Source organism: Pristis pectinata, chromosome 21, assembly GCF_009764475.1.
Source record: "Pristis pectinata isolate sPriPec2 chromosome 21, sPriPec2.1.pri, whole genome shotgun sequence".
Lineage (NCBI taxonomy): Eukaryota > Metazoa > Chordata > Chondrichthyes > Rhinopristiformes > Pristidae > Pristis > Pristis pectinata.
The window spans coordinates 12,172,231-12,198,902 of record NC_067425.1 but is presented as its reverse complement, the minus strand read 5'-3'; the positions used below and the strand labels follow the sequence as shown (position 1 = coordinate 12,198,902).

Sequence of the window (26,672 nt, the reverse complement as noted above, 5' to 3'; positions counted from 1 at the left end):
AGGCTAAAGAACTAATAGACCTGGCAGTGGATTTAAGGAGTCCTATGAAGGAGATCTTCAAGTAAATATCAACCAAAGCTCATGTTGAGGAATGTACAAGGAAGAATTAATTCTTCTGTACTGAAATGAGTCCCATAAAAATACTCTGGTTAGAGTGGAGAACAAATTGTGCTTCAAAGATTGAATTTGGATGTTGAAAGGACATAAATGCAAACTATAAGTCACAATAGTGTCAATATAATAAGTGCACCATTAATTGAACTCCAGCTCAAAATAAACATTTTAATGGATAGAGTTCTACAATATTGAACAATTGTGCCAAACAGGTCAATGTTGCAAATTACTTTCATTAACCTAAGTTGTATGAATACATAGAACAATATACATGACATTCATTGCACAGTCTTCTATTTGGCAGGCAGAAATGGCACACCTTAAAAAATATCTTATTTTGGTATTTTACCTTTGAGCTATCACAACAGATTCACTCTCAAAGCACAGTCTATTTAAGGATAGAAGTCATGTACTGAGCAGCACATGGGGGTGTTATTAGTGAAGCAAGTTAAAAGCCAATTGAGTGACATCAGAAAAATTGTTCCAGGAAAACATCTGGCCAATATTAGTGGCACGTGGTATGGAAAAATGTGGCAATTAAATGTGTCATAAAAATCATTGTATTTGGTGGTAAATTATGTAACACTCAGACAAATTCAATTCTGGGTCAAAATGCATTACGAACCACTGGGGAAAATATGATGGGGCTATAATGGGGATATCTTAACAATATTCTAAAATTAATCTGAAATCAGTAGCACTAAATTTATCAGCCATTATTCATAAGGCAAAATATGATGTAAATATTTAATCTGACAGTAGAATCTACCAAAAATTATTTACTTAAGTTCACACTCTCCTTTAAGTCTCCATTCAAAACAAGTCTTATGACTACACAGTCATTTGTCAATCAGTGCAAACCCTACCCTCAAAATATGTTGCTATTTTATGTCACTGTGATCAATATATTCAGGAAAATAGTGCATTTTACATGAATGAAGGGGCCAAATACTAACAGACAGTATAACAGAGGAAAGGGAAGAAATTCACTAAACTTTTCTGATAGCACACTAACAGACCAAAATCTGTGTCGTTTTTGAAGCACTGAATGAATTGGCATTTTTTAAAACGATAGTCATGCTTTATTCTCGGATAAATGATAAATATTTCCACAACTTTCAAGTATTTGATTTTATAACATAAATATGAACACAATATTTCTTTCTGTAGCATTCTGTGCATTGCATATCTTTTAAAGAATAGAATATTGGAGCAACAATACTCTCCAATCCTGAAAGGGTTAACTTCTTCCACATTTTACAGCAGAAGGATGTAAAATTCCTCAACACCTACTTTCCAGTTAGAAAATTCTCTTGAGAGTTCACTATTCTACATAGAAGAAATTACAACTAGTTCTCTACATAATTACCTGCAATCATTCTTTAAAACTAATGCATTGTTCCAGTTCCATTGAAATGGGTAACTATGAATTCTTGCTGCAATGTCTTAATTATTACTTTGACAATTACAGTGTAATTTGAATTCAAGCACACTGATGGGATCATGGGCTATAATTTTAGTCTTTCAAGATAAATATTCTATCATTCTGATATGCGATTGTAGCTCTAGCTTTATATGCTGTGGAATTGTATATCATCACTCAAAATACAACTTGCCCTTTCTATTCTATGGTTATAGACTCCCTCATTAAAGTACAGTTCTATCAACAGCTGTTGCCCACTACGTACTTCCAAAGTGATTCTACATAACCGAGAAAGTCATCACAAGAAAGCCCGATCATTTTCTCATCTGACATCTGGCCATGAGATCTTCCAGCTGGGATATCCCAATGTGATCAGAAGCAAAAGTCCTTTGCTGCACTGCTCCCGAGTTAAGAGTGCAATGCCCTGCACAATCGGACTTTGAATCTTGGACCATCCTAGTCTGCATGGTCCAGATTTTGATGCTTTTCCTTCTGAATCAGCAGGACCGAACTATTGATGTTAATAGGAATAAATTGATAACCTTGGTCAATCTGTATTGTTAACACAACAGTTGGTCTGCTGTTGGCACTGTAACAAATACAGTCCACCTGCTTTCATGGATGAGTCTAGAAGTCTCTAAGTAAAGCAGCTGGCTACCACAGCAACCATTAAACTGAGAAGTAACTAAGTCAGTTGATATTTGAAATGCTCATGTAATTGTGGGTGATTTCTTGTACAGACAATTCTAATACAGAATCGCCTCCAACAGAGGACTTTAACTCTACACTGATACCACATCATGTTCCTTGCCTTTCAACAGCAAAACTATCAAAGCCCTTCTACACTTCCGAAATGAACCAGAACAATTCCACGAACCAAACTGCAACAACAGTGAAGCACTTTGTTTACGGCTTAACTTGCTATCGTTTTTAATTGTGTCACAGTAACATGGGGGATTAAAAATCAGTTGCACTCAGTAATCATGTGCCACTTGGAATAATATTGCAGTTACTCCTGTGGGGAAGTTTGCCCAAGAACAACATTTTAAAATAAACTTAATGTATGATGTGTTCAAATATGCATGTGACTGACAGTTTTTTTTTGAATAATAGGCGTGTCAATAATTGAGTTGTTCTGGTTAGTTTTTCATGATATTTATAGGTCTTTACCCTTCAAACCAGTGAATTACTTTTGGAGTTTCTAAAGAGAGATCATCTGGCCGGAATCTCTAAAGAAAACTTAAAAACTGATCCAAGAGAATATATTGAGAGAATATATTATGAACAGACTAGCAAGGGATTAATAATGTAATTATAGTCACACATTTAGTACTGGCATTTGTGAATTATTTTATATTTACAACTGAACAAAGATAGCTTGAATACATGTGGAATAAATTGACACTAAGGTGAAATACTGACAGAATGCTACGTGGTTAAAGATACCCTCTTTTAGGTGAGGGGTTAAGCTAAATACCCCTCTACCCTGTTGGTTAGTGTAAGAGACCCTGTGGTGTTACTTTGAAGAAGGGGGGTTATCTCAAATGTCTTGAACAAAGTTTATCCCTCCTCAAATATCACTAAAACAAATAATCTGGTCATTATCATATCATTGTTCATGGGAGCTGTGTCCTCTACAGTGCAATGGTAACTACACGTCATTAGTTGTAAATAGATGTGGGATATTCTGAGAACAATTTGGTGGTGTGGTACTATTATTTTGCTCATTTATTATTTCTATTCTTGTCCTATGATGGTGGCTTGAACACTTCAGCTAAAGGGTTTTTCTCGGATGTGTAAGAATTGGGCACTCTTTTTAATGTTGTGGCATCACTGCTAAGGTTTGATTCTGTTCCAATTGCTAATACTTTTTGGCCTTTGGTAACTCAATTTAGAGTAAGGAGGTGGTTTCAGTCAAACATGAGATTCTGAGGGCATCTGACATAGTGAGGATGTTTCTCCTAGAGGGAAAGTCAGCAGCTTATAGCCTCAAGATAAGGTATTATTTATTTTAGTCCAAAATGATAAGAAGTGTCTTCTCTCAGAGATTTATGAATCTTAGGAATTCTCTGAGATAGAGAACTGTGGATACTGAGCCTTGACGTACATTTGAGAGTGAGATAGATTTCTGGACTACCAGAGCACCAAGGGTTATGGGGGTCAGGCAGGAAAACAGAGTTGAGGCCAAAGATGAGCCTTGATTTTGTTGAATGGCCGTATATTCACAAGGGATCACATGGCTACTTCTGCTCCTAGTTCTTATGTTCTTAACCAGCAGTAGTCACTGCTCAATTCCTAGTTCAGTCTGAACGCTCCTAACTATTGACAACTCCACTAGTGCCCTTGTCAAGATCAACAAACACATCACAGACTGATGAATAAACTCCTAATCTTGAATCATCCTCATCAACAGTTTTTTGAGGCATAATCACTAAAACTGTAAAGTTCCAAGATGATTGGAGGTATGATTGTGCAATTGCATTGTGAAAGGTTAATCAGTCCTCTAATTTGTCTCTATATAAAACAAGTTTATCATGAGTTGAGACCTGTTTTACCAAAAAGAACCTGCACATTTTGGTGCAAGGCAAGCATTTGAAGAAATACCATACTGCATTTAACCATATATCCTCTTATTAAAATATACAGTATTTGTTAAATGCAAGGAATTTCATTGTTATTAGTAAAATGCATCATCTTTCATCAACATGCATGTTAAAACCACTCAGTACTGATCCATGCACCACCAATTTCCCCATGCAATCCAAAAATTACCACTGTAACACCATCAGGAAAAGACACCCATCAGCAAGGAAGGAGACAACAGATTTTAAACAATTCCAAATAAACTCAAGAGCCCAAAATTATAGTGCAAGAAAGGACCGATATCAAAATTATCCCTGTTGCCCAATTCTACAGTTAATATTATTTAGCCCAATTCCATAGCAACTTGGCAGATTGTGGATATAGCTTTTAGAAGGTCATACTTGTTTCGGATGATCCTCCAAGTTTTCTTCCTTCTGGAATAAGTGAGATGTGAAGTCAATATACAGGTTAGTACCACATCAGTGGAACGATTTCATCTTCAAAAGGTCAGTTAGGAGCTTTTTTCCATCACACTGCTTACTTTTAGTTCTTTGCACATTACATTGAGTTAACCCTGGTTGAAAGGACTCAATGGAGTGGCGTTGAGGCAAGAAATTTCATATGCCTGTAGGTGCCATTTCATAGCCAAGTCCAGCAACTTCTAAAACTTTAGGGAATTTGATTTAGTTCCCTCTGAACCCTGTTGTGTACCTGACCACCTAGATCAGATGGACAAGGCATTACTCTGGGCCAAATGACACTCTGATGCAAGCAGTACATGTTGCAGCTCAATAACGCTGTGTAACCAAAGCTTGACAAACAGTAAAATCATGAAACACTTTGCTGTTTTTTTCATTTGCAGTTTTTAATTTATTAATGAAGGAAAAGAGACACATCAATAGCCACAGACAGATGTTTACTGGGCTAGTCTGCTCCGTGCAGGTTACTAATCACAATGTTAGTTCATTAAGTAAATAATTACTGCATTGCGAGAAAGCTTTATTAAGCTTACGTTTACCTTGCTTCTGGAGTCAACGTTTAGCAGACAAACTCCACAGGCTAGCTCTTTTGCATTTTTTATTCCAGGACGCAGGATGCAGGAAGAGAAATCCAGAGAGTTTTCATCTGGCTGAAATGGATTAAATTTACAATTAAGATTCAGATAGTGTGTATTCAATGTTTAGATTTTCCATCACAGTCATAATGTAAAATAATGCGTTATTGGGTGCATTCCCATGTCCTTTTCCTGTTGTCCTTTTAGACTATACTCTTAGATAAATTGAAGAAGGCACTTTCAGCAAGTACAGAGACAACCAGTTTTGGTGTAACATGTTAGGAAGTTTATATTAAGTAATTGATTGTGTCACTCAACACTGGGTAGTCACAGCCTCACAAAGTATTAAAAGATCAAAGTGGTCTACAAATCACTATTTTAGTCAAAGACTGCCAAACTGCCTAGCCAGATTGGATTGCGGACAACAATAACTCGAAGTGTAATTGCATTAGCAGTTGGAATATTGACACAAAAATCTACGAAATATGTGTGTGTGTACATATCAATGTTATTTGTGTAGAGAAAGAGAGAAGAGAAAATTAAATAACTCATGTTAGCAAGATTTCCCATGATTCCTTCTTTAGGAGTACTGGGAAGTTACGACAAAGCTGAAATTTAAAAACTGATAAAAAAAAGCAGTGAAAAATACCTCTCTCCCTCTCATGCAATCATTCATGGTTTCCTGCAACTTTATGGCTGTTTCAGAGAAGATAAGACAATCACAGCTTTTGTCAAACACCTCAATTTGGTTACACTGGGAATCACTTTAGATTCCTTCCAAGTTATGATTCTTGTGAGGCATGAAAGAAAAATGTCATAAGATTGTAACAATTATTTTCACCAGTTATGTTCTCCAAGCCTGCTTAATGATTGGACCTTTAAGCAGCAATCACAAAAATGATGAACATAAATACTATTACTGAGAACTGGTCCACTGACCTTTAAAGTCATCCAAGAAAAAGGATTCAGGTTATAAAATCAAAAATCAGTGTGCACTGGAAGACAATAGGACCTGAAAATGCATTATAGTTCAAGGAAAATGTAATTTCTTTTGCCAGTGCAGCTTTTTTTTTAATTCATCATACATATCATGCACATGTATATTTATGATGCATATAAGTATACAGGCAATAAAAAATTAAAAAAATACATGCTGCAAAGTTCTCCAGCATCTATTTCAGATTTTCAATATCTTCAGTGTACTGTTTTAAGTACAAAATCAAACTTGTTCCACAAATTTTATAACATATATATATATATATATATATATATAAAATATGTGTGTGTGTGTGTATATATATATATATATATATATATATATATATATATATATGTGTGTGTGTTTGGAATTGCACACAATGTGTGGACAATAATGCTAGATTTTTTTATCTATATGATGGAAACAACAGAAGAAAAAAAGTAGTCTTATGAAATACCAGATAAGTTACCGTCATATATAAAGAACTGGCTTGTATCATTGTAAAAAAAATTCTGAGGATACCTGATAGAGATGTGCAAAGTATTTATAGCAACATTACCAAAATTTTGTAATATTTGCATTTGTCTACCCTCTTTTGTTGTATTCAGATAATAACATTTCACTAAACAAGTTCCTCAAAGAGGTGGTACTAAAAATGCCACTATCACTAGGAATCATTTTTCTTAATTAATATAACAAACTGTTACCAATTTAATCCTGACACTAAATTGTATTTTGTGAACAAAATGAAATACATTCCTTACCTTCTGCATTAGTCCAAAGGAATGCAGGTACAGAAAGAAAACTCATGAATTTAATGTATTTTAATTTTCTGCTTCAATGCACATTCAACAAATACTGTTTTAAAATCACTCAAGATTGCTCAAAGCTGTTGACTTCATTTCATGGGGAAAAATTATATCAGCTTCTGACCTCAACAATTAAGCTGAGTCTAAGCTTAAAATACTGAAATAAAAAATAGAAAGCTGTAGCCTATTCTACGTACACGAAGAATATGAATGTCAAATAATGACAAAACTTCTAGATTGTATAAGAATTTTATTACAACGTACACCTCAAAGCCTAGTAGGGTTGGTAAATGATCTCGCCAGTTGAAATCAGCAAAAGTCACCTACATACTGCCGACTTGCTTAATTCAACAATTAACTCAGCTGAACTCCAAGGGACTAATTCCTGTTTAAGGTGCAGTTAACATACTCGTGGGCTTAGGATGTAGTCTCTTGTTCCACTGCTCTTCATTTTACCTAGAGCTAACTTGCATTATGATACTGAAAACTGTAAAGTCTTAACACACAAATTCTTGAGGAATAACTTGAAAGACCTCACTGAGTCAAACAAGACAACTTTTGCTGAAGGTCCACTCTTCAAAAGCAAAACCTCTTGTTCTAGATAGATTATGCATCCAACTTACATATATTACATAATTATCCATTTAAAATACACCCAATGTTACTAAATCTACTAAGGCCAAAGATGTGTCTCTCAGGTTGGAAAAGGCAAGCTGGCCTATCCATAACTCTCCACTGGGACAGAGCATTGTGCCTTGAAAACCATGCTGTAGAATGTACAAAATAATGCCCACTTATTACCAGAGACACCTTCAATTGGAATATTAACTCTATCTCAGCATATAATGGCATGTCAAAAATAACTTGTTGACTGGAAGGAAAATTCAATTCAAATGCAGTGGCAGTCTTACCGTGAGGGGAGTGAGAGACCATGAATATCATAAGACTACTCCAAATCCTCTCTATTTCCTTCATCAGTAACTGAAGTTTCTCATTGCATACTGCTGTAGGCTTTGATTCCAAGCTCAACACGTTTGGTTACTCTATACACCTCTATTACCCCTGTGAAAAGAGAGTGCAGTGTTCACTTCATGTACAAAATCTAGGACAGCTAGATGGATTGATAATTAGAAATTAAGCATTGTTAACAATTTTTGTGAACATAGTGCTAATTTTTTTACTATGGTTGAATGTAGTTAATTTCCTTTCTTCTGATCTAGGTTGTGTTAAAAAAAATCTTTGGGAACCAAGACAATGGGATCACCATGAAATTATAATCTTTATTTCAAAAGAGCAAGGAAACACAAGGCTCCAATTAATATTTATAACAAGTGCTACTTTGGGGAAATAATACTGTATTTTCAGATTCCTCTCTATATGTGGGCATAATAGCCCTGGAAAAATTGACCCATCAGAAGGAAACCAGCGACTTAGGGACTGGTTTATAAGGACATCAATCAGCAGACCACTTGCTGAATGTTAAGGAAGGATATTGCAGTAACCAGCCAACACATTTACTATGTGCTTTTTCCAGATTCAGCAATTCCTAGCAACCCAGAAACTTGTCTGACATCAAATAGCTGTTATCTTTCTCCACAAGTTGGAGTAATTAGGCATTTTTTACAATCATTCAATGATGACAGAGAGAAGGAAAGGTTTGAGGAATGTTCAAATAGTAAAATTGAACAACCATGTTAAACAAATATCGATACCTTTATTGCTATGCAAGTCAAAGACACTGTGCATTAAATAAAGTGGAGATGAGAATAAACTTTCAAGTTTTTTTTATATCTCTGCCTCCAACATCTAGGATGATCTAACCTCCATCATCCTTGGGGGGGGGCAGAGAATTCCAGAGATTCACTACCTTCAGAGAAGAAATTTCTACATACATCAATTTTAAATGCACCCCTTACTTTGCAGCTAAATCCCCTTGTTCATGACTCTCAGAATTTACTAAAAATTCACCACAAAATTCCTAATTAAATGAAAAATTCATCAAATTACAGAGAACATAACTTGGAAAACTGAGGTAAAATAGAGTATTCTCAATGGTAGGAAAACAATGGTGATCTGAAATAATAACAGAAATTGTTGGAAAAAGTAAGCAAATCAGGAAGCATCTGTCGGAAGTGAAACAGTTAACATTTCAGATCAAAGATCCTTCATCAACTGACAGCGAGGGGGGAGGGGGGAAGAGAGAACATTCGTCTACATGGCAGAGAAGGTGGAGGAGGGCAATGGATGGAACAAAGGCAATTTCTGTGATTGGGTTAAATAATGAAGCCATTAAGAGACTGTTATATCTTGGTAAAATGTAGCTGATGTTGTAAAGTCTACATACTGTTGTAGAGTCCAGCCCATTAGGACATGCTGTTGATAGTTATCTGATGGATATCATGTACTGGTTGCTATCACGCCTTTGGTCCTACAGTCAGGCAGCCCACTGAAGATATCCACTGTTATGCCATTAAACCTTGCACAAACTCCTGCCCTTCCAACTGCTGCTCATTGCTGGCCATTGAGCTTGTTACCACACAGAAGTCCCAAAGCTGGGGATAGCTATGCAGCTAAACAAAGAGAGATGATTGCTTACACCACATCCAACAGGAGGTGATCAGAGAGACTGGAGGATTCAGGTGGTCTGTCAACACAAGCAACAGCTGCTGCCAGCCCTCAGCAATGCCTGCACTCATCGTGCAAGGCAGGGTGCAGCCCTGAGCTCCACATCACTTGCCCTAGCCCGCCCAATGCCAGTCCTCAAAGGCAGCCTCGGCACATTGTCTTGGTGGCTCATTCCATACCAGGTGTCAGGCTGCTGAGATCAGCATTTCACTGCTGTGGGAGTGTCAGCACAGAGCAGGGGCTCACATCATAGCATGTGGGAGGTCATGGGTTGGTACCACATCCCCAGTACAGCAGCATTGCCAGTAACCCATTTATATAACGCTCTAATGACTTCTAGTGCTGATTGAACTATCGCTCACATTCCTGGGATCACATTTGGAGTGGTAAACAAGGTAACCAGTATAATTGGTTAACATGGGCTTAGAAATATGAGATGCCATTTTCTAATTGCTAAAACTGCAGAAAATCACCTGGAGCAGTTTATTATAAATGAGAGTTAGCTCTTTTAATTTGCACATTCACCAGCTGTTTATTATCAATCAGTAGTCTGATTTAAAGAAACAGCAATCTGCACCTCTTATCCATCAAACATCCAATGTTGACTTAATCACTGCAACAATTAGTCTTGGACTTGGAAAGCACTCTACAAGGTTAAAATCTGAAAAAAGTATCTGTGGGCAGAGCTTCTTTGGATTGCATCATTTAGGGGTTACAGGTACAAGGCCACTAATAACTAATAGACAAATGTGGTCTCTCTCTCTCTCTGCAGCTATATTATGTTTTTGCATTTATACTGTGTGGCAGCTTAGATGTTGAAAAACTTCAGGAATTTCTTAGCAGCTTAGAGGAGTGTTTGGATGCTCAAACGATTGCTGGAGAAAATTTCCACATGATAAGCTGGCTACTGTAACAATTAATTTTGCACTCAACTCAATGATATCAATGCAACCTTGGTGCCTATAGGACAAGCAGTTTCTGACACCTATTACAGTAACCGGGAAGAAAACTTTGTGGAACATATTGAATAATCCTACTAATTAAACTGGAAGTGCCTGTGACAGGAAATACTGATGAGGAAAGTTGTGCTACGAGGTAAAAATCAGAGGACTCAAAGTAGCAAGACATACTGCGACAAATCACTTGCCTTAGATATGCCTCACTAATCTGCATGTAAAAGCTTATGATGGCATTGGACAGTTTTGACGTGAAGGCTGTAAGTTAAGATAGGGTCAGAGAACAGCAAAATTAGTCAATTTCATAATTGGCCTGAACAGGAGAAAACAACATAAAGGATAAATGGAATAAAAAAAGTTCATTTTTTGTCAACGACTAGAATTGTTTAAGGTCTATTTGAGGGTCATTGTTGTTTACTCCATAATTTTAATGAATAATGGAAAGTACTCAGTTTTTAATAATAAAAATTTGTTTACTTGACAAAGCTGCATGGGATTTTGTTGCATTCAAAGGAACATAGCAAGTAAAGTGGATAGGCTAAAGAATGACAGATGAATTTCAACAGAAAATTTTAAGGTAATAGACTATGGAACTGGAAGCATGTATAGAATAAATGAATGGCCATTAACAAAATAGAAAATGGTGGTGCTATCAACCAAGTTAACAAAGGACAAATATGCAAATCAAGGGCATTGGATTAAATATTAATTCTATTTTGTGCAGCATTATGTGTAACTATCTTCATAATAATATTAGCAGAATGACAATATTTATTCCAGAAATTAATTCATTTTTAATTAATTATTTTTTTAAACGATAAAACTAAGCTAAAGGGGAAAACTATTTGTCTTTAAAAATATAACAAAGCATTGATTTGGAATTAAGAACATAAAAAACAGAAGGATCAGGCTCTTTTGGCCCTTGAGCCTTCTCCACATTCAATAAAATCACAGCCTCAAATCACTTTTCCATTTAAACCCATATTCTTCAATTCCCTTTCTGTACAAAAATATATACATCTATCTTTATTATATAAGAATAAACGTCCACAGAGCAACTTAAATCATTCAGCCTGTTGTCACCAGATGTATTTCACAGATCACATTTCCTTGTTTCACCAGCACAGAAGATCACCGGCATCTCTCTATATCTACCCTCACTTTGTGATCTGTTTTTAAACCACTTATCCATTTTCCTTAAAGTTAATTGCTTGGAGCTTATTTCCACAGATCGCCCACCGCGCAGAGAGAGATTTTATTTAACCAATAATTTTAAGAAAGAGCTAATTAATTTTGTTCCACTTCTTTCAGTTTGCTAGGTAAATTAAATATAAAAATATTAAAGCTTCTACAAATGCGTGAAATAGGAGTAGCAGATATAAACAAGTGCACCTTAAAGGAAGAGGCAAAAAAAATTATAATGGGAATAAAGAAATAAATAATTGAGTCATCACAAAAGTAATCTGCATCTATGTTTGCTTTAGAAGACAATAAAAGCATCAGAAAGAGTGGGTGACCAAGTGTTAGAAAATGTTGGTTTATGGGTCCAGTGGTCATTTCTAATTCTACACCTGCGCAAAGCCTGTATGTTATAGTTACAATGTGTGAGCAAGTGCATTCATCATGTATTGGTTCATCCCAGTATCTGCATCTTTAAATATCAGGAAGCCTTATGTGGTTAAGTAATTCCCCCAAAGTAACAGTATAAAATGCAAAAAAATCAATACACCAAATATTAAAATGTATAAACAAATCACACTAGACTTCGGCCCATTATAAATGTCTGGTAAACAATCCTGTGCTGGTTATCGTTAATAGATGATTTGAAAGTGAACTAATTACTGCTCTGAACAACGTGTTTTTAATAGCACACCGTTCTTGATATTTTCTCAACCACTCTAAACTAAGCATATTCTAGAATCATTTCTTTTACACATGGTACAATAATTTCATTTAACTGAAGTTAGAAAAACAGTATAATTGTTATGGATACTAAATACTGTGACATCTATGCAACCAACATTCACATCATGATACATGCACACAATGCTATCAAATGGGAGTATTTACTTAATTTATTGCTTTCTGGATTTCCACAAGTATGGAAAACTAAAAACAAATTCCTAACACGAATCCCTCTCATATGCCAACTGTATGTACAAGTCACATGGACCACAAGGTCCCATATTTGATGGCATGGAAACTCGAGGGAGGAAATGTTTCTACTTGTTGTTATTCAATGACTCAAGTTACTCAGAGTGTGAAAAGATCATGACTGAGCTTGAACTTCTGTTGTTTGAGATATCGTCCATCCACCAAGGAAATCTTTTTGGTTTCACGTGCACCAACTTTCAACAATAAGTCTAGATTCTGATTCCGTGCCATGAATTCTGGCTTCTGGCTGAAACTTTAACTACTGGCCATGTTGAACTACATTTGTATGGGACACAGGTAGCGTGCCTATTTATTGAACCCATGGGGTATCATCGACTCACTATATATGCAGCAAGCGGAGATCAATGAACCACCCTGCCAACTCCCACCCGAACTTACATTTGATGGAGTGTCTGAAGCAATCAACTGAGCCAGACTGGACAGCATCAAATGACTGTGAAACTTCAACATACAGTTTTAATTTACTGATCCATTTGTGCCTTTGCCCTGCCCTAACCATATAGATGTAGAAATCGCATGCAGACTAACATGGGTAAAGACAGTATTGTCCTGAGGTATTTCAGAGAAGCACTCTGCAGTGAAATAACCTACAGGCAATCAATACAAAGACTACTGCATGAGAAATTGCAATTTAACCAAGGTAAAGAAAGCCTTCCAGTGGCTACGTAACCATTTTCCACAAACATTCAATATCTTTAGGGAAGAGGGGAGATAACTGAAAAATGCAATAGCTAAGGAAATTAACACCACAGGCTGTGTGTGGTTTGAGAAATGCTCCCCACCAGCCTGATCTGAATACTAAAATGTTAAAATTACATACATTAAAATATTAGCTACATTCACTGATCGGAGTCAAGGCCCCTTGTGATTTTCAAAATACACAAATATTTTGCTTCACATAACATCTGCTCAATTATTTTCTGTGAAGTTTCTAATGAAGAATGTCAAAAGTTGAATTGGAGAATATGTATAATGTAAAAGCATTTAATATTTGATGAAATTCAAATTGCTGGATCCTGCCTGAAATTTGACACGCTGCAGGCTCTAGCTCACAAGCAGCTAGAAGAGGTTTGAAGAGGAGTCAGTTTGTTTGCTACGTGGAGGTGGGTGGAGAGCAGCAGTGAAGGTAGGAGTGAATAGTCAACTTTAATCAAATGTTGGCTTAATGTAACACTTGTAAAAGCCTGAGGCCAGTCATCTGCTCAACCTCAACCACAAACTACAGAGTATATGCATTACGATTTTCAAAATGTATATCTGGAGACTTAATAAAAATTATAAAAAGTAGGAGGCTGACATTTTTTAATAAAATTATTTTCTATTTTGGTACTGAAATATTGCTGTTCTCTATCCTGGAGGATAAAATACTCATGGGTCCTCGCTAAACAACTAGTAACCCCTAAATATTAATAATATCAATTAATAGTTGTTGCCATTTATTCCATACCCAAGAGATATTCCATGCCCTGGGTCGACTGAATGACTTCACTACACACAGTTGAGCTGCTGATTCCATTCAAAGTCTCACTGGCCTTGTTGATCACCTACAACAAAAATGGTTATAGGGTCCTGTAAGATATTTACAACAAAATATAAAAGGCTGGTATATGGAAACAAAGCAATTAACAAATTCTTATATGCATTAATGGACAATTAAACAGTTTATATTGAATAGCAATACCTCAAATGTAATCAATATTTTTTACAAACTGTTAGTCAACTATTTGAAAACCTATCAAATATAGACAGCTTACTTGAAGTTGATCTGATGAATCCTTCAACAAATATGCATTTATGTAGTGTCTTAAATGCCTACCGTGTTCCAAGGTACTCCATGATATTGTGGCTGGTAGCTCTAAAGGGTACTTCTCATGTCCTGCCATTCTAGCTGAAGGAAGGCATGGGATTGTATGTGATTTGAGAAGTTCCATCAAGTTAATGCAGGAAAAGTGCCTCTCAGATTCTGTGCTAGTCAGAGCCATTTAAAAACTGCGACATCTAGTATAGTTCTGAAGAGCATTTGGGCAGTGGGACCTCTGCACTACACTGCCTGCTGCCTAGTTCATTATTAAGATCTCATTGGCTGAATCAGGGTTATGAAGGGCTGACAAGATTGGCCTTCTGTTATAGCTCAGGTAAGTCCAGGCCTGTAGGAGACTCAATCCAGCAAGATCCAGCCCACAGGGTGGATAACTAAAAGTTTGGTAAGTGAGATTTTAAGGAGCACTTTAAAAGAGAGGACAGTAGAGAATCAGAAAGTCCTGGAAGGGGAATTCCAGCATATAGGCTTGTTCATCTGATAGCAAGGGCACCAATGGTGGAACAAAGAAAATAGGAGACCAAAATGGTAATAACTAGAGAAATGCAGACTTCTCAGAAGGTTATGAGGCTGGGGCTGCAGAAATATGGAAATGAAAGTCAACACAGGGACTTATAACAAGGATGAGAACTTCAAAACTGAAGCATTATTGAACCAGAAACTATGGTAGCAAAAGGCTGATAGATGAATAGGTCCTAGTGAAAACTGGGATACAGGAAACAGAAATCTAGATTAGCTTCTCAAATTTAAGCTGGGTGGAGAACAGGACACTGTCCTGGAAGTGGACAACTAAATGCAGTGCTAACAAAAACAGGCATGAGTGTTTCACCGCAGAAGGATGAAAATAGACTGAGAAATTAAATACCCAGTCTAATTTCAATGACTTTGTTTCCACAGCGACTTAACCCTCATCTGCAATGGTAAGGGATTATACTGGATTAAAATACAGTATTCTCCCCCAATTATTTGAGACTGCTGGGTACAGCAAGCAATTGGTTGTCAATATATAGTATCAGTAATTCATAGTATCAGTAATTTTTCCAAACACTCAGAATGCAAGTGGGACTGCCCATACAATAACAACATACAACTTTTAAAACTCAAATTGAGCATGCAGAAAGTACAACTGAACGGAGTACATTTTAAGTTCAACTCAATGGTCTAGTTGTGTAATCAATTGTCACATTCTTCCCACAAGGATCTCCCACTACTGTGACCTAGAGTCAGATTAGAATTTGCTGTAGAATCCAAGTCATTTTTGCATCATGGTAAACTACTCTAAACTGGTTTACAGGGATATGGGCCAAACGCAGGCAAATGGGACTAGCTTAGATGGGCATCTTGTTCTGTATGGACGACTTGGGCCGAAGGGCCTGTTTCCGTGTGGTATTACTCTGTGACTCTACTCCATACAGTGAATATGTACCTGTGTGATTTTGCTCTTGCATAACACTACAATGAATTGCTAAATAAAATGTTGAAGGCTTTACCTGCAATGCACTTTCTAAGCATCTTTGCCATTCATAGGCATAGCGTTCATTTTCCTGAAACAGATACAACAGATGATTTTATTTGAAACGAATTCCTGCACACATTCCACATGCAGTATCCTAACACCTACAATGACACGTGGAGGCCACTTGGCCCATTGGGTCCATGCCAGCTCCCAGGGTTGCAATCCCATTAGTAATGTTCCCTCACTCCTAATTTTCCTGTACTTCTGTAATTTACACACTCCACTTTGATTATTTTTGCCATTAACCTACACTAAGAGGTAATTTAAACAGCCAATTAACCTACCAACACATCTGTGGGATGTGGGAGGAAAGCAGAGCACCTGGAGAAAACTGATGCAGTCAAGGAAAGAACATGCAAACTCCATATAGATAGCACCCAAGGTCAGGATCAAACCCAGATCCCTGGAACTAAGGCAGCTGCGTTAACTGCTGGGCCATCCTTTGTATACTAAAATTTAAATTTATTGCTACCAGCGATCGAGCCAAAATAGTAAGTGAGCAATTCCAAAGTAGAATTAAGAATTATCTAAAAATATACTGCATTATGAATGCATGTAATGGATGCCCAAGTAAGGAAAAGATGAAACCATCATAAATGCAGTGATCATGGCAACAGAACAAGTTACAAGGCAGTAAAAGAAGTTCATAAATAACCACAATGGGCAGGACCCCAAAATTCAGTTTTATATCACCAGCTTCATTTTAGGGCTGCTCTGTAAACAAACATTACAGGTGAGTATAATTCAACAATTACATAGACTGCAATTTATTGCTGAACTGTAGGAAATCTAGCTTCTAACATGTTTTTGACCATCTATGAAGGCAATTTTATCTCCTTTCAATGCTTAGATGGTAGGATAACATTCCTCTAACCAGCTGTGGAGCTGTGCCAAATAAAACAGAGTAAAAAAATAACAAGGTAATTTCAGGTAACCCACACCTTCTGTACTCCTTACACCTTCCAAACTCTGTCTCTACCCTTCCCCCTACCCCACCCAACTCCATCTGTCCATCATCCTCTGTCTCAACCCTCCCTGTCACTTCTATATACTGACAATCTTCTGTCTACATTCTCAGTCTTGATTCAGGGTCTCGACCCAAAACATTAAGCATCCCTTTGGCTCCACAGAATCTGCTTGATCCGCTGGGTTCTTCCAACAGTTTGGTTTTTTTGCAAAAATAAATACGCCTTCTTCATTTATTTTGAAATGTTTCTGAAAGCAAACTAGTAAAATTTGCTAAAATGATTGTTTTTTTTTAAAATGGCATTCCTTTTTTGACTTCAGTCTTGAGATGTCCTAAAGTACTTCACAGCCAATATCATTGTTGTAATGTAGAAGTGGCAACCAATTTGCACAAAGCAAACTTCAACAAACATCAATGATGAGACAATCTGTTTTGTTGTGATGCTGAGAGAAAAATATTGGATAGAACACTGGGATAATTCACTTGCTCATAAGAATAGTGCCATGGTATCTGTTATGTGTGAATGAGAGTGCAGGATTGGCCTTGGCTTAACAAAAGACTGCCTCTAACAATGCAGCACTCACTTAGTTACCATACTGGATCATCAGACTTGTTTTCTTTCTCTGCTTAAGTCTCTAGAATGGGATTTGAACCCGAAACCTCTGATTCAAAAAAGAAAACATTACTGAAAGAACTGCAGCTGACAATGGAATATCAAAGTACCCTTATTGTCCTACAGAGGAAAACCTGAAATTCTGAAAGCTGAAACCTAAGAACAATCATATTTCCTTTCTCAGTGCAAAATGGAATTTCCAGACATCATCCAACTCAGTTTTTAACCACCGTTTCTTAAATATAGGATCTTTACCTCCACTTCTCCAGTTAGGTCCTTGTATTTGTCTCTGATGACAGGCAGTGGTGCTGCTGGTTTTTCATTTAGTGTATTTGAACGGTCCCTGAAAGTCTGCTCTGAAGGTGGTGGAGCACGGGTTACTTCTTTATCCCCCAAGCTCAGGCTCCTTTTATGAGATCCTGCAGTTTTTGGGTTGAAATTTTGTGTTAAACAAGTTTATGACGGAAAATCATTTTAATAAAAATTGTGACACAAAAGACTGCAGATGCTGGAATCTGGAGCAACACAAAAAGCTGGAGGAGCTCAGCGGGTGCAGATGAAGGGTCCCTACCCAAAACATCGACTATCCATAGATGCTGCCTGACCTGCTGAGTTCCTCCAGCTTTTTGTGTGTTGTTAACAAAAACTGTGCCTGGTCAATACAGTAAAACTCCAATAATCTGGCATGGTGGTGCCAGACCAGCAGGTTCATCAGACTGTTGGATGCTTTTCCTATTAATACCATAACACACTTCGATTTCACTTTTCTTTGAAACGTGTTATACAACAGTATAATAAATTCCCCAAGTGAACCAGAGTTTCAAGGGAGTGGGAAATAAGCACTTAGGATCTCAGCTCCAAATGTAGCCATGTTCCTGACCCCTAATGTTTTAGATCCCAAAGCTGGCTCCAGCCACACACTCAGCTGACAGTCTGGATCCCAGCCCCCAACCATACTGCGGACCTCCAATTCTGGAAGCCCAATTTACATCCTGGACCATCAGGATTTCTGAACAATCAGATGCTGGATTATTGGAGTTTTACTACATTTGAAAATCTGTGACCACAGAAGAGTTCTCAGTCTTTTGTCAATAACATAAGAAAATCCCCTCTGCTTACAACAGCCAGCAGTGCTTAACTGAGAATCTGTTTTAACAATTAGACACCATGAAACTTAAAAACGTGCCAGTTAATTTGATGTATGAGTCTGGATACAGACCGCTAGATTTCACTATAGATCAAGAATCTCTCTGAGATCTCAACCTCCGATGGAACATTTTTCTTCTGTCAATATTATGTACTGACCGACCTTTTTACCTGACTGAAATGTCAGGGTAGCAAGCAACTTTTTTTTAACATGGAAACATTTCAGAAGACAAAATCACATTCTCTCAGGAATGGATTTTACTGCAAATGTAAAATTTGTCACAGGCAATGTTGAAAAATGTTGATTTCCACAGGTGGGTGATGGTTTAGGGAAATGGGAAGGACAAGGATTTGGCTCCAGTAAGGAGAAAATTTCAACTAGTGAGCATGCTTTCAGCTACCTTGGATCCACTCTCTGAAAATCTCCCTTAAACATTCTCTCTCATCATTCTTAAAGAGCCTCCTTAAAACTCAGCCTTCAACCGAGCTAATGATCACCCCTCCCAACTGTACCTCCTTCAATCTGGCATCCATGAAGTACCTTGGGACATATCCCACATTAAAGGTATATTAATATAAGCTGCTGTTAACAGTGTTGTTGAGAAGGAAACTTAATATAGGAAATATTCAACCACACCTTGAAGTATGTTAGTAAGTTAGTCTATAAATTTGTTCCTTGTAAATTCAGAACAGACAAAATTACTAACTGTTATTTTTAAGTTAGAACAACCATTTTTCTAGCAATCTAAATTTTCTTTTCACCAAGTACATGCTTTTGCAGAAGCCAATTTTGAGCTTAAGTAGTACTATTACCAAAATAAATTTAGAACTGGGTACAGACTGTCATTACATACCTTGTACAGAAAGGTCAAATGTTTCCATTTCACTCTTGATCATCTCTTCACTGGATTTCACCTTTCCCTGGGAACTAGCCATTAGAAAATCAAATTTACTAATTTTGGGCTTTTCACTTTGAAATTCCCCAAATTCATCAAAGGCTTCAGTTTTTGTTTCTTCGGAGGAAACCCCATTTGTGACAGGGACCTCAGTGCTTTGCTCTGCATCACCCAGAGTTGATTCTGCCACATTAGGCTCTGTAATCTCTCCCTCCCTATGTGAAGTAATTGCAAAGTCCCCAAAGTCATTACTACTTCCCTTTTTCTCTGCAGTCTGCTCTGCAGTCTCTTTGAAGTCTCCAAAGGCATCAAACTTGTGTTGGGAGCTTGCATCCTCAGCTGAGAATGTTGTTACCGTGGAGACAGTCGTCATAGTGATGTTCTCGGAGCTGCCGAAAGAAGTTTCTTTCTTCTGAAGCACTGAGGTGGAGGATAAGGATCTGCCCTCTGAATTAAAGAAGAATGGTGGCTGCTTCTTAATCTGGGAGCCAGAGTCTTCTTTCTCAGACCAATCATAACTGGTTAAACTGCTCACTGCAGAGCCATTGCTGAAGTTACCAAACGGGTCAAACTTAAAGTCATCCAGATCTGAAAAAAACAGTGAATTCTGATCACTGACCTTAAACTTTGAATTCTTTAAATGACTATAATTTGGTAGAAAGACAAGTTTTAACTAATAAATACAACTGTACATAAAAATATTACAAGACCTGAAAATGATCAGTGGATGCTCACCCTTGCTATTTATTTGTATTTCAGCAGACTGGTTTATTTGAATTAGACCTCAGAGCCATTGTCAGTGTCTTCCAATGATTTTCAGAAGCCCAACTGACATCTGCTTCAGGAAGTTAAAAGAATGTGTCAAAAGTGATTAAGATTTTTTGCTCTTGCCCAAGCACAGCTCCAACATTTACTTTCCAGCTGACATGGCAAGAAAAACCTTAAAGACTTAGAGTGATTTGTCTTACGTTGACAAATATCTTTTCTCTTTCGGCTTCAAGCATGGACCCGGAGTCACTTGTGTTAAAGATCGTGGTTCTCCAAATTAACAGTGAAGTGGATTTGACAGTCAGCTTCAGTTATGTAAAGCTGAAGCAAGTCACTGGTTGTAACCAGCATGTGTTATCATTATTTCCTTAACTGTTGATCTCACAAATCAAGCATGGTCTGTTAATTCTCAGGCATTTTGCACATGCTATGGATTGTGACAGATAACCAAGATTAGAGATATGACAACATACTTAATTTTGTCGATTTGAAAAGGAATTCAGCATTTCAACTGGCTAAACTCCTGACTATTTTTAGAATGATTCAGGCTAGACAGGTACACAAGCAGAATTTAAACAGCATAATCGCTGGATATCATTATACAGCAGAGCTCCAAGTGTTCTAAGTCATGGAATGGTGTGTGCCCCTGATATCCCACACAGAAAATTCCTGATCTTGACCAAGCTGAGGACAAAGATAAGTCACCTTTGGCTCTGCCACTCCTCTCCACCTCCATCAGTCAGTTATGGTATTAATAGGACAACTCCACAAACAAGTCATTCAACCAACTTCATTGCACAGAGTGTTTTTACAGCATAGGAAGTTGTGAACAAAAATAAAATTCATAACAATCAACACAACTCACAGACCAAACAAAATCATTAGTCATCTTTTTCAAAAAAAAAAATTACAATGAGAGCCGGAATGAAATCTGCAGCAAATGCAGATGATTGCCAACAGTGATGGTCAGAATAAATTAGTAATGTTGCACCAAAACAAAAACTTGCAGGCAGCATCATCAACAAGATAAAAATTCAATTGCTTTGAAATACTGCAACTACAGTTGATTACAATTTCTTTAAATCTCAACTGCAAAGCTCATTGTTAACTTTACAAGCAGAACTCATTGTAAGAAGCATTATTTATTTTTTTTTACAGCTTCACTTGTCATTAGGAATATCTACTCAAGCATCATTAGTCTACAAGTATTTGAAACACCAACATTCATCAATGATGGATTTGGTAATGCTTTTTTGCATAAAACTGTTCTTTGATCAGTTAAATCATTACCCAGATTTAACATTACTTAATTTGTTTTCCTGTCTGTATATACAGTATGTTACAACTATTTTTGAATAGGCTGTCCAATCAAAATTGCAGCTTGTTACAGATATTAAAATAGATACAGTTCTTTTAATTTATGTGTTCTTGGGATGTGAATATTGCTCTGATGACTAGCATTTATCGTCCATCCCTAATTTTCCATGTTGGGTCATTGCAGAGAGCAAGGGTTAACTACATTTAGACTGCACTGGGTAAGGGCAGGTGGTTTCCTTCCCCGAATATTAGTAAACCGAACAGGTTTTTACATCAATACGGTAGTTTTGCTGTCACTATTACTAATCCAGTCGTCATCCAGTTTACTTATTCTAGATTTATTCAATTACTTGAACTTAAACTCCCTCATTGCCACGATGAGGTTTGAATTGTTATGTCCACAACAACATTAGGGCCCCTGGAGACTAACCACTTAACCACGATACTACTGTTCCAGTTTCTCCATGAAAGATCATATCTTGTACAGTAACTGACTCTTACCAACCTAATGCTACTGGCTATCAGCTACCAACAACATACAAAGATTCTGAATATAATCAATGTATTGCATTGAAATTATTGATACAGGTAGCTCAGAACTAAAATCATAAGACAGCACCAGCAGTTGGAATATCAAAGAGCATTGGAATTTCAAGTCAAGTTTCCCGATTGTTGCCAAATCCTAGTTGGTCAGATGAGAAGCATCTTGAACATATCATCATGGTCACATCCCTCCCCACCATCGGTAGTATCTACAGGAGGTGCTGCCTCTAGAAGGCAACATCCATCATCAAAGATCTCCACCATCTGGGCCATGCCATTTTCTTGCAGCTACCATTGGTCAGGAGCTGCAGAAGCCTGAAGTCCCATACCACCAGGTTCAAGAACAGTTACTTCTCTTCAACCATTTGGTTCTTGAATCAACCGGCACAACCCTAATCACTACAGTTTACCAACACTATGACCACTTTGATCACTTTGCACTAAAATGGACTTCGTTTTGTTTCTGTTCTAATTGTAAAAATCGTATATAATTTATGTTTTCCTTGTGAATGCTGCTTATATGATGCTATGTGCCCGTGATGCTGCTGCAAGTATGCTTTTCATTAAACCTGTGCATACATGTACTTGTGCATATGACAGTAAACTTGACTTTGACTTTGATCAATTCATAGCAGAAAACCGTTTACTGAAGGTATGTGAGATGTATATCAGTGAGAGAAGAGGAAAAAAGGGAAATGAAGAGATGTATATTGAAAGCATGGTTCCCCCTCCTAGATTTCAAAGAATAGCACAGTGGATGGTCAGGAATAATGCAAACTGCTCACCATTCAGGGCGAAAGAGAACATACAACTAATATAAATAATGGTCATCTAAAAATGATGCTAAGAAGCTCAAATTAAACTTTCTTGGTCAGGGTTATCTACAGTGAGAAATCAAGTCATCTGCTAATTGTCAAGGATTCATGACAGATGAGAAAGCTTTTGCTAGTTATTTAGCACCTATTGCAATTCTTGGAATGCCACCGTCATTGACAGAAACTCCCAGTAAAAATAGGAAGATTAGGATAGATAGAATTTCCCTCCCTACCATCTTACAAATAAGGTGCCTGCTTGAATGCAATTCAGCTGGCTAACCCAACACTGAAAGATAAAGTATGTCTTTTAGTATAACATAAGGCATTCTTTCCCTCACAGTTAAGATGAAAAAACACAATCCACTTAATGATATCAGTGACAATAATTAAAAGTTACCTTCATCATCTATTTGACATTTATTTAAACATTTATAATAACTCAGGGGAACATTCTAATCTCCCTCGTGCTATGTTCTTTCTATCAAAAATAAAGGCAGCAATCAATTTGCTGTCTTTCAGCATTATTGCTGAGAACCGGATACTGAAACATGTCCAAGTCACTTAAAAACAATTCTCCTTCAGATTTTCCAGTTTTCAGCAAGCATTGACTTTTAGTAGCATCTCCTTTCAAATGTAGAGCCAAGATCATAGCCCAATAGCAGAGCAACCAAAGGTAGAAGGCCATTTTTAAAATTATGAGTTCAATAATGGAAAGCTGCTGTGAATATTGGTAATATCAATGTTGTTATAGTTTTTATTATAAATTGAATAAACACCACGTAGATAAATACAAATTTTCCAAATTGACTCTGTAAATAGATAGGTGGGGAAGAAAACCTTCAACATAAGATAATTTATAATCCTGACAAAAAATATGCCAATTAACAATTGCAGCCAAATGCTATTACGTTCAGTTTCAATTTCATTGCAAGAAACGTTGCAAAAGTCATGACTGTGTATTACAGGATACAAGTCTAGACTGGTACAACTGAATAATTTATGGGATTGTGGAAAAACATGTGTATGCTTGAAATATGAAATGACAGAAAACACTGATGAAATATTTAACAGGTCGGGTAGCATCTATTGAGGGAGAAACAGAGTTAACAGTTAAGACCAATGGAAGGTCTGATGAAAGGTCATTTATCTGGAAAGTTAACTATATTTTTCTCCACAGATGTTGCCCGACCTGTTGATTACTTGCAATATTTTCTATTATAGAATTATTCACAGATTTCTTTTACAAAGTTATGGGACTTAACTAATGGGTCAAAACACAGTGGAAATAATGTGCCCAACTGCTACCCACAGATGAAAAATGTGACTGCATTTGTTAATATCTTTGTGTATTGCCCACAATAGAATGAAGAAAATATTTTGGAGTGAAGGCAGTCCCAGTTCACCACAATAGCTCATAGGTTGTGAACATGATTTCTTATTTTAATTTCTATTTTCTGTGCACATTTGTTTTATGAGAAAAGTTGAAAACCTAATCACACCAACATCTAACCAGGAGTCACTGTCCCTCCAGAAGTAATGTTTAGTTGTTTATCAAAATTATTTTTAATTTGGTGAATTTATAAATGAGCGTGCTAAAACACATGTGAATGTCATGCATGTTTCCCACCACACTTCCATTGATAGTTACCACAGAATATCTGTTTGATCTGAAATGTTAATTATGTTTCTCTTTCCATGGGTGCCACCTAACCTGGGACATATGACAAACAATTATGGTTGAAATGTGTAATAGCAGTGCTCTTGTTAATGCATTTAATGCAATCATGTGACACTGGGGCAACCAGATGATTGGAAATTTATCTTCAGAAGTTTTTAAGCTGTCAGAAGGTTCAATTTTTCATGAAATCCTAGGCTCTTTACATACTGCTGGTGCTCAGATCTCTTACAAGCATACCCCAAGGACACCAGCTCTGGCTTACCTCCTTCTTACAGTGGCCCACTTGCATACGTTAATTCTGCAGACCCTAATGCAGTAGTTATATGGTTTTACTGCTCTACATAGTTCTAGAGCCTGACCCTACTGTAATTTCCAGATCCACGTTCTAATCCCAGAATATTCTCCACATACGAGCTCTGCTCCCTTCTGTCCAAACTCAAAGCCCAAATTTTACCACTTTCCCTGGTTCTCCACCCTTATTTGTGGCCTCAGAACTTAGCTTTGTGTTATCTCATGCTAGCTTCCAAACCCAACAATTCCAATTTTGCCCTGTAAGAATGTAACACATACTTCCAGCTGAGCCTTTGTGGCATCCCTTCAGGTTCTCCCATGATGATTTGTGATTAGTCAGATCTACTGTAGCAATGTAACATTTCAAGACTGCTCTGCTCCTCCCTCTACCATATTGCCTCCAGTCTCCTAGTCCCAGAACAAGCCCCCAGGTGCTCTCACACTGATACAATGCATCACCTTCAGGGCTTTTGGCCCCTGCCTCTTTGTACCCAGACTCAGTACCCACTTTATCTTCCTTCCATATGCCTCCAATTTCATTACAAAACTTAAATGTTATGGCATTTCACATGGGTCAATATAAACTATGGTAGAATAATTAGGAGAACTAACAAAAGGTAGGTGTTGAGGAGACAAATAACGAGAAGAGAAAGTTACAGATTGAGTAAATCAGTAAAGGTTCATGTGGCTAAGACATATAGAGGATGAGAGATAAAGACATGAGACAGAGACGAGGCTTTAATGAAGGATCACAGAGACACAGAGAACAAGGTTTAAAGACACACACAGGGAAGAAAGATGATAATGATAGTGAATGTAAACAACAGAGAAAAGTAAAAAGCACGAAAAGTTTGAGAGAATGGAACACAACTGCAATGATAGAGGATTCTTCCTCAGGACTTTGTCAGTGAGCATCATTATGGGACATCAACAAGTTTAACTCAAATGAACATTATCCCGCCTGATTGAATAGCCACAGGGAAAAAAAAATCAGAGGTGGGTTATTATTGGAGGTTACTTTCTACTACAGACATAGAAGAATGCACAATATTTGAAATAAGTTATATCATTTAAATCATAGAGTCTTTGGTAGTCAAAAATGCTTTGAGATTTATGATTATTTTTAAAATGGGGTTTTGATATGTTACAGTCAGTGCATTGCATGTCTTTTTTGTTGGTTATATCTTTTTGTACACTTGCATTAGTTTGGCAAATAGGACACCTACCACTTAGTCTGGGCACTTTTAGTTAGGGCAAGTCAACATGACATTACACCACCAAATATTCAAAGATTAATGTTTATTAGCAAGATGCCACTTCAGAAAAAAGTCAGAAAATACTATATGCAGTAGTCATACATTACAGAGTGTAACAGCTATTTAAAATACAGATTAGACTTCACATGCAATACTTTTGCAAACAGAGCAAATTACAGAAAGAAAAGCTTAAGAAAGCAGATTCAGGTAGAAAGTCTTTTAAAGCATTAAGCATTTTTATACAAGAGATTGCACTTCATTACAAAAAGCAGTAAGATAAATTTATTGGAATGCAATTGAATCCTGATAAAGACATGACCAACACCGCT

The 26,672-nt window shown here is 37.0% G+C and overlaps 1 protein-coding gene across 1 annotated transcript in view; it reads right to left on the bottom strand.

Moving 5' to 3' along the window:
• Positions 1 to 26,672, bottom strand: part of synrg (synergin, gamma) — an 89,347-nt gene that overhangs the window by 5,004 nt on the left and 57,671 nt on the right. Inside the window, 8 exon segments of the mRNA XM_052035267.1 lie at positions 4,522 to 4,554; positions 5,139 to 5,360; positions 7,893 to 7,970; positions 7,972 to 8,024; positions 14,166 to 14,262; positions 16,028 to 16,081; positions 17,889 to 18,052; positions 19,634 to 20,263. Of these exon segments, the coding sequence (XP_051891227.1) occupies positions 4,522 to 4,554; positions 5,139 to 5,360; positions 7,893 to 7,970; positions 7,972 to 8,024; positions 14,166 to 14,262; positions 16,028 to 16,081; positions 17,889 to 18,052; positions 19,634 to 20,263 (1,331 nt within the window).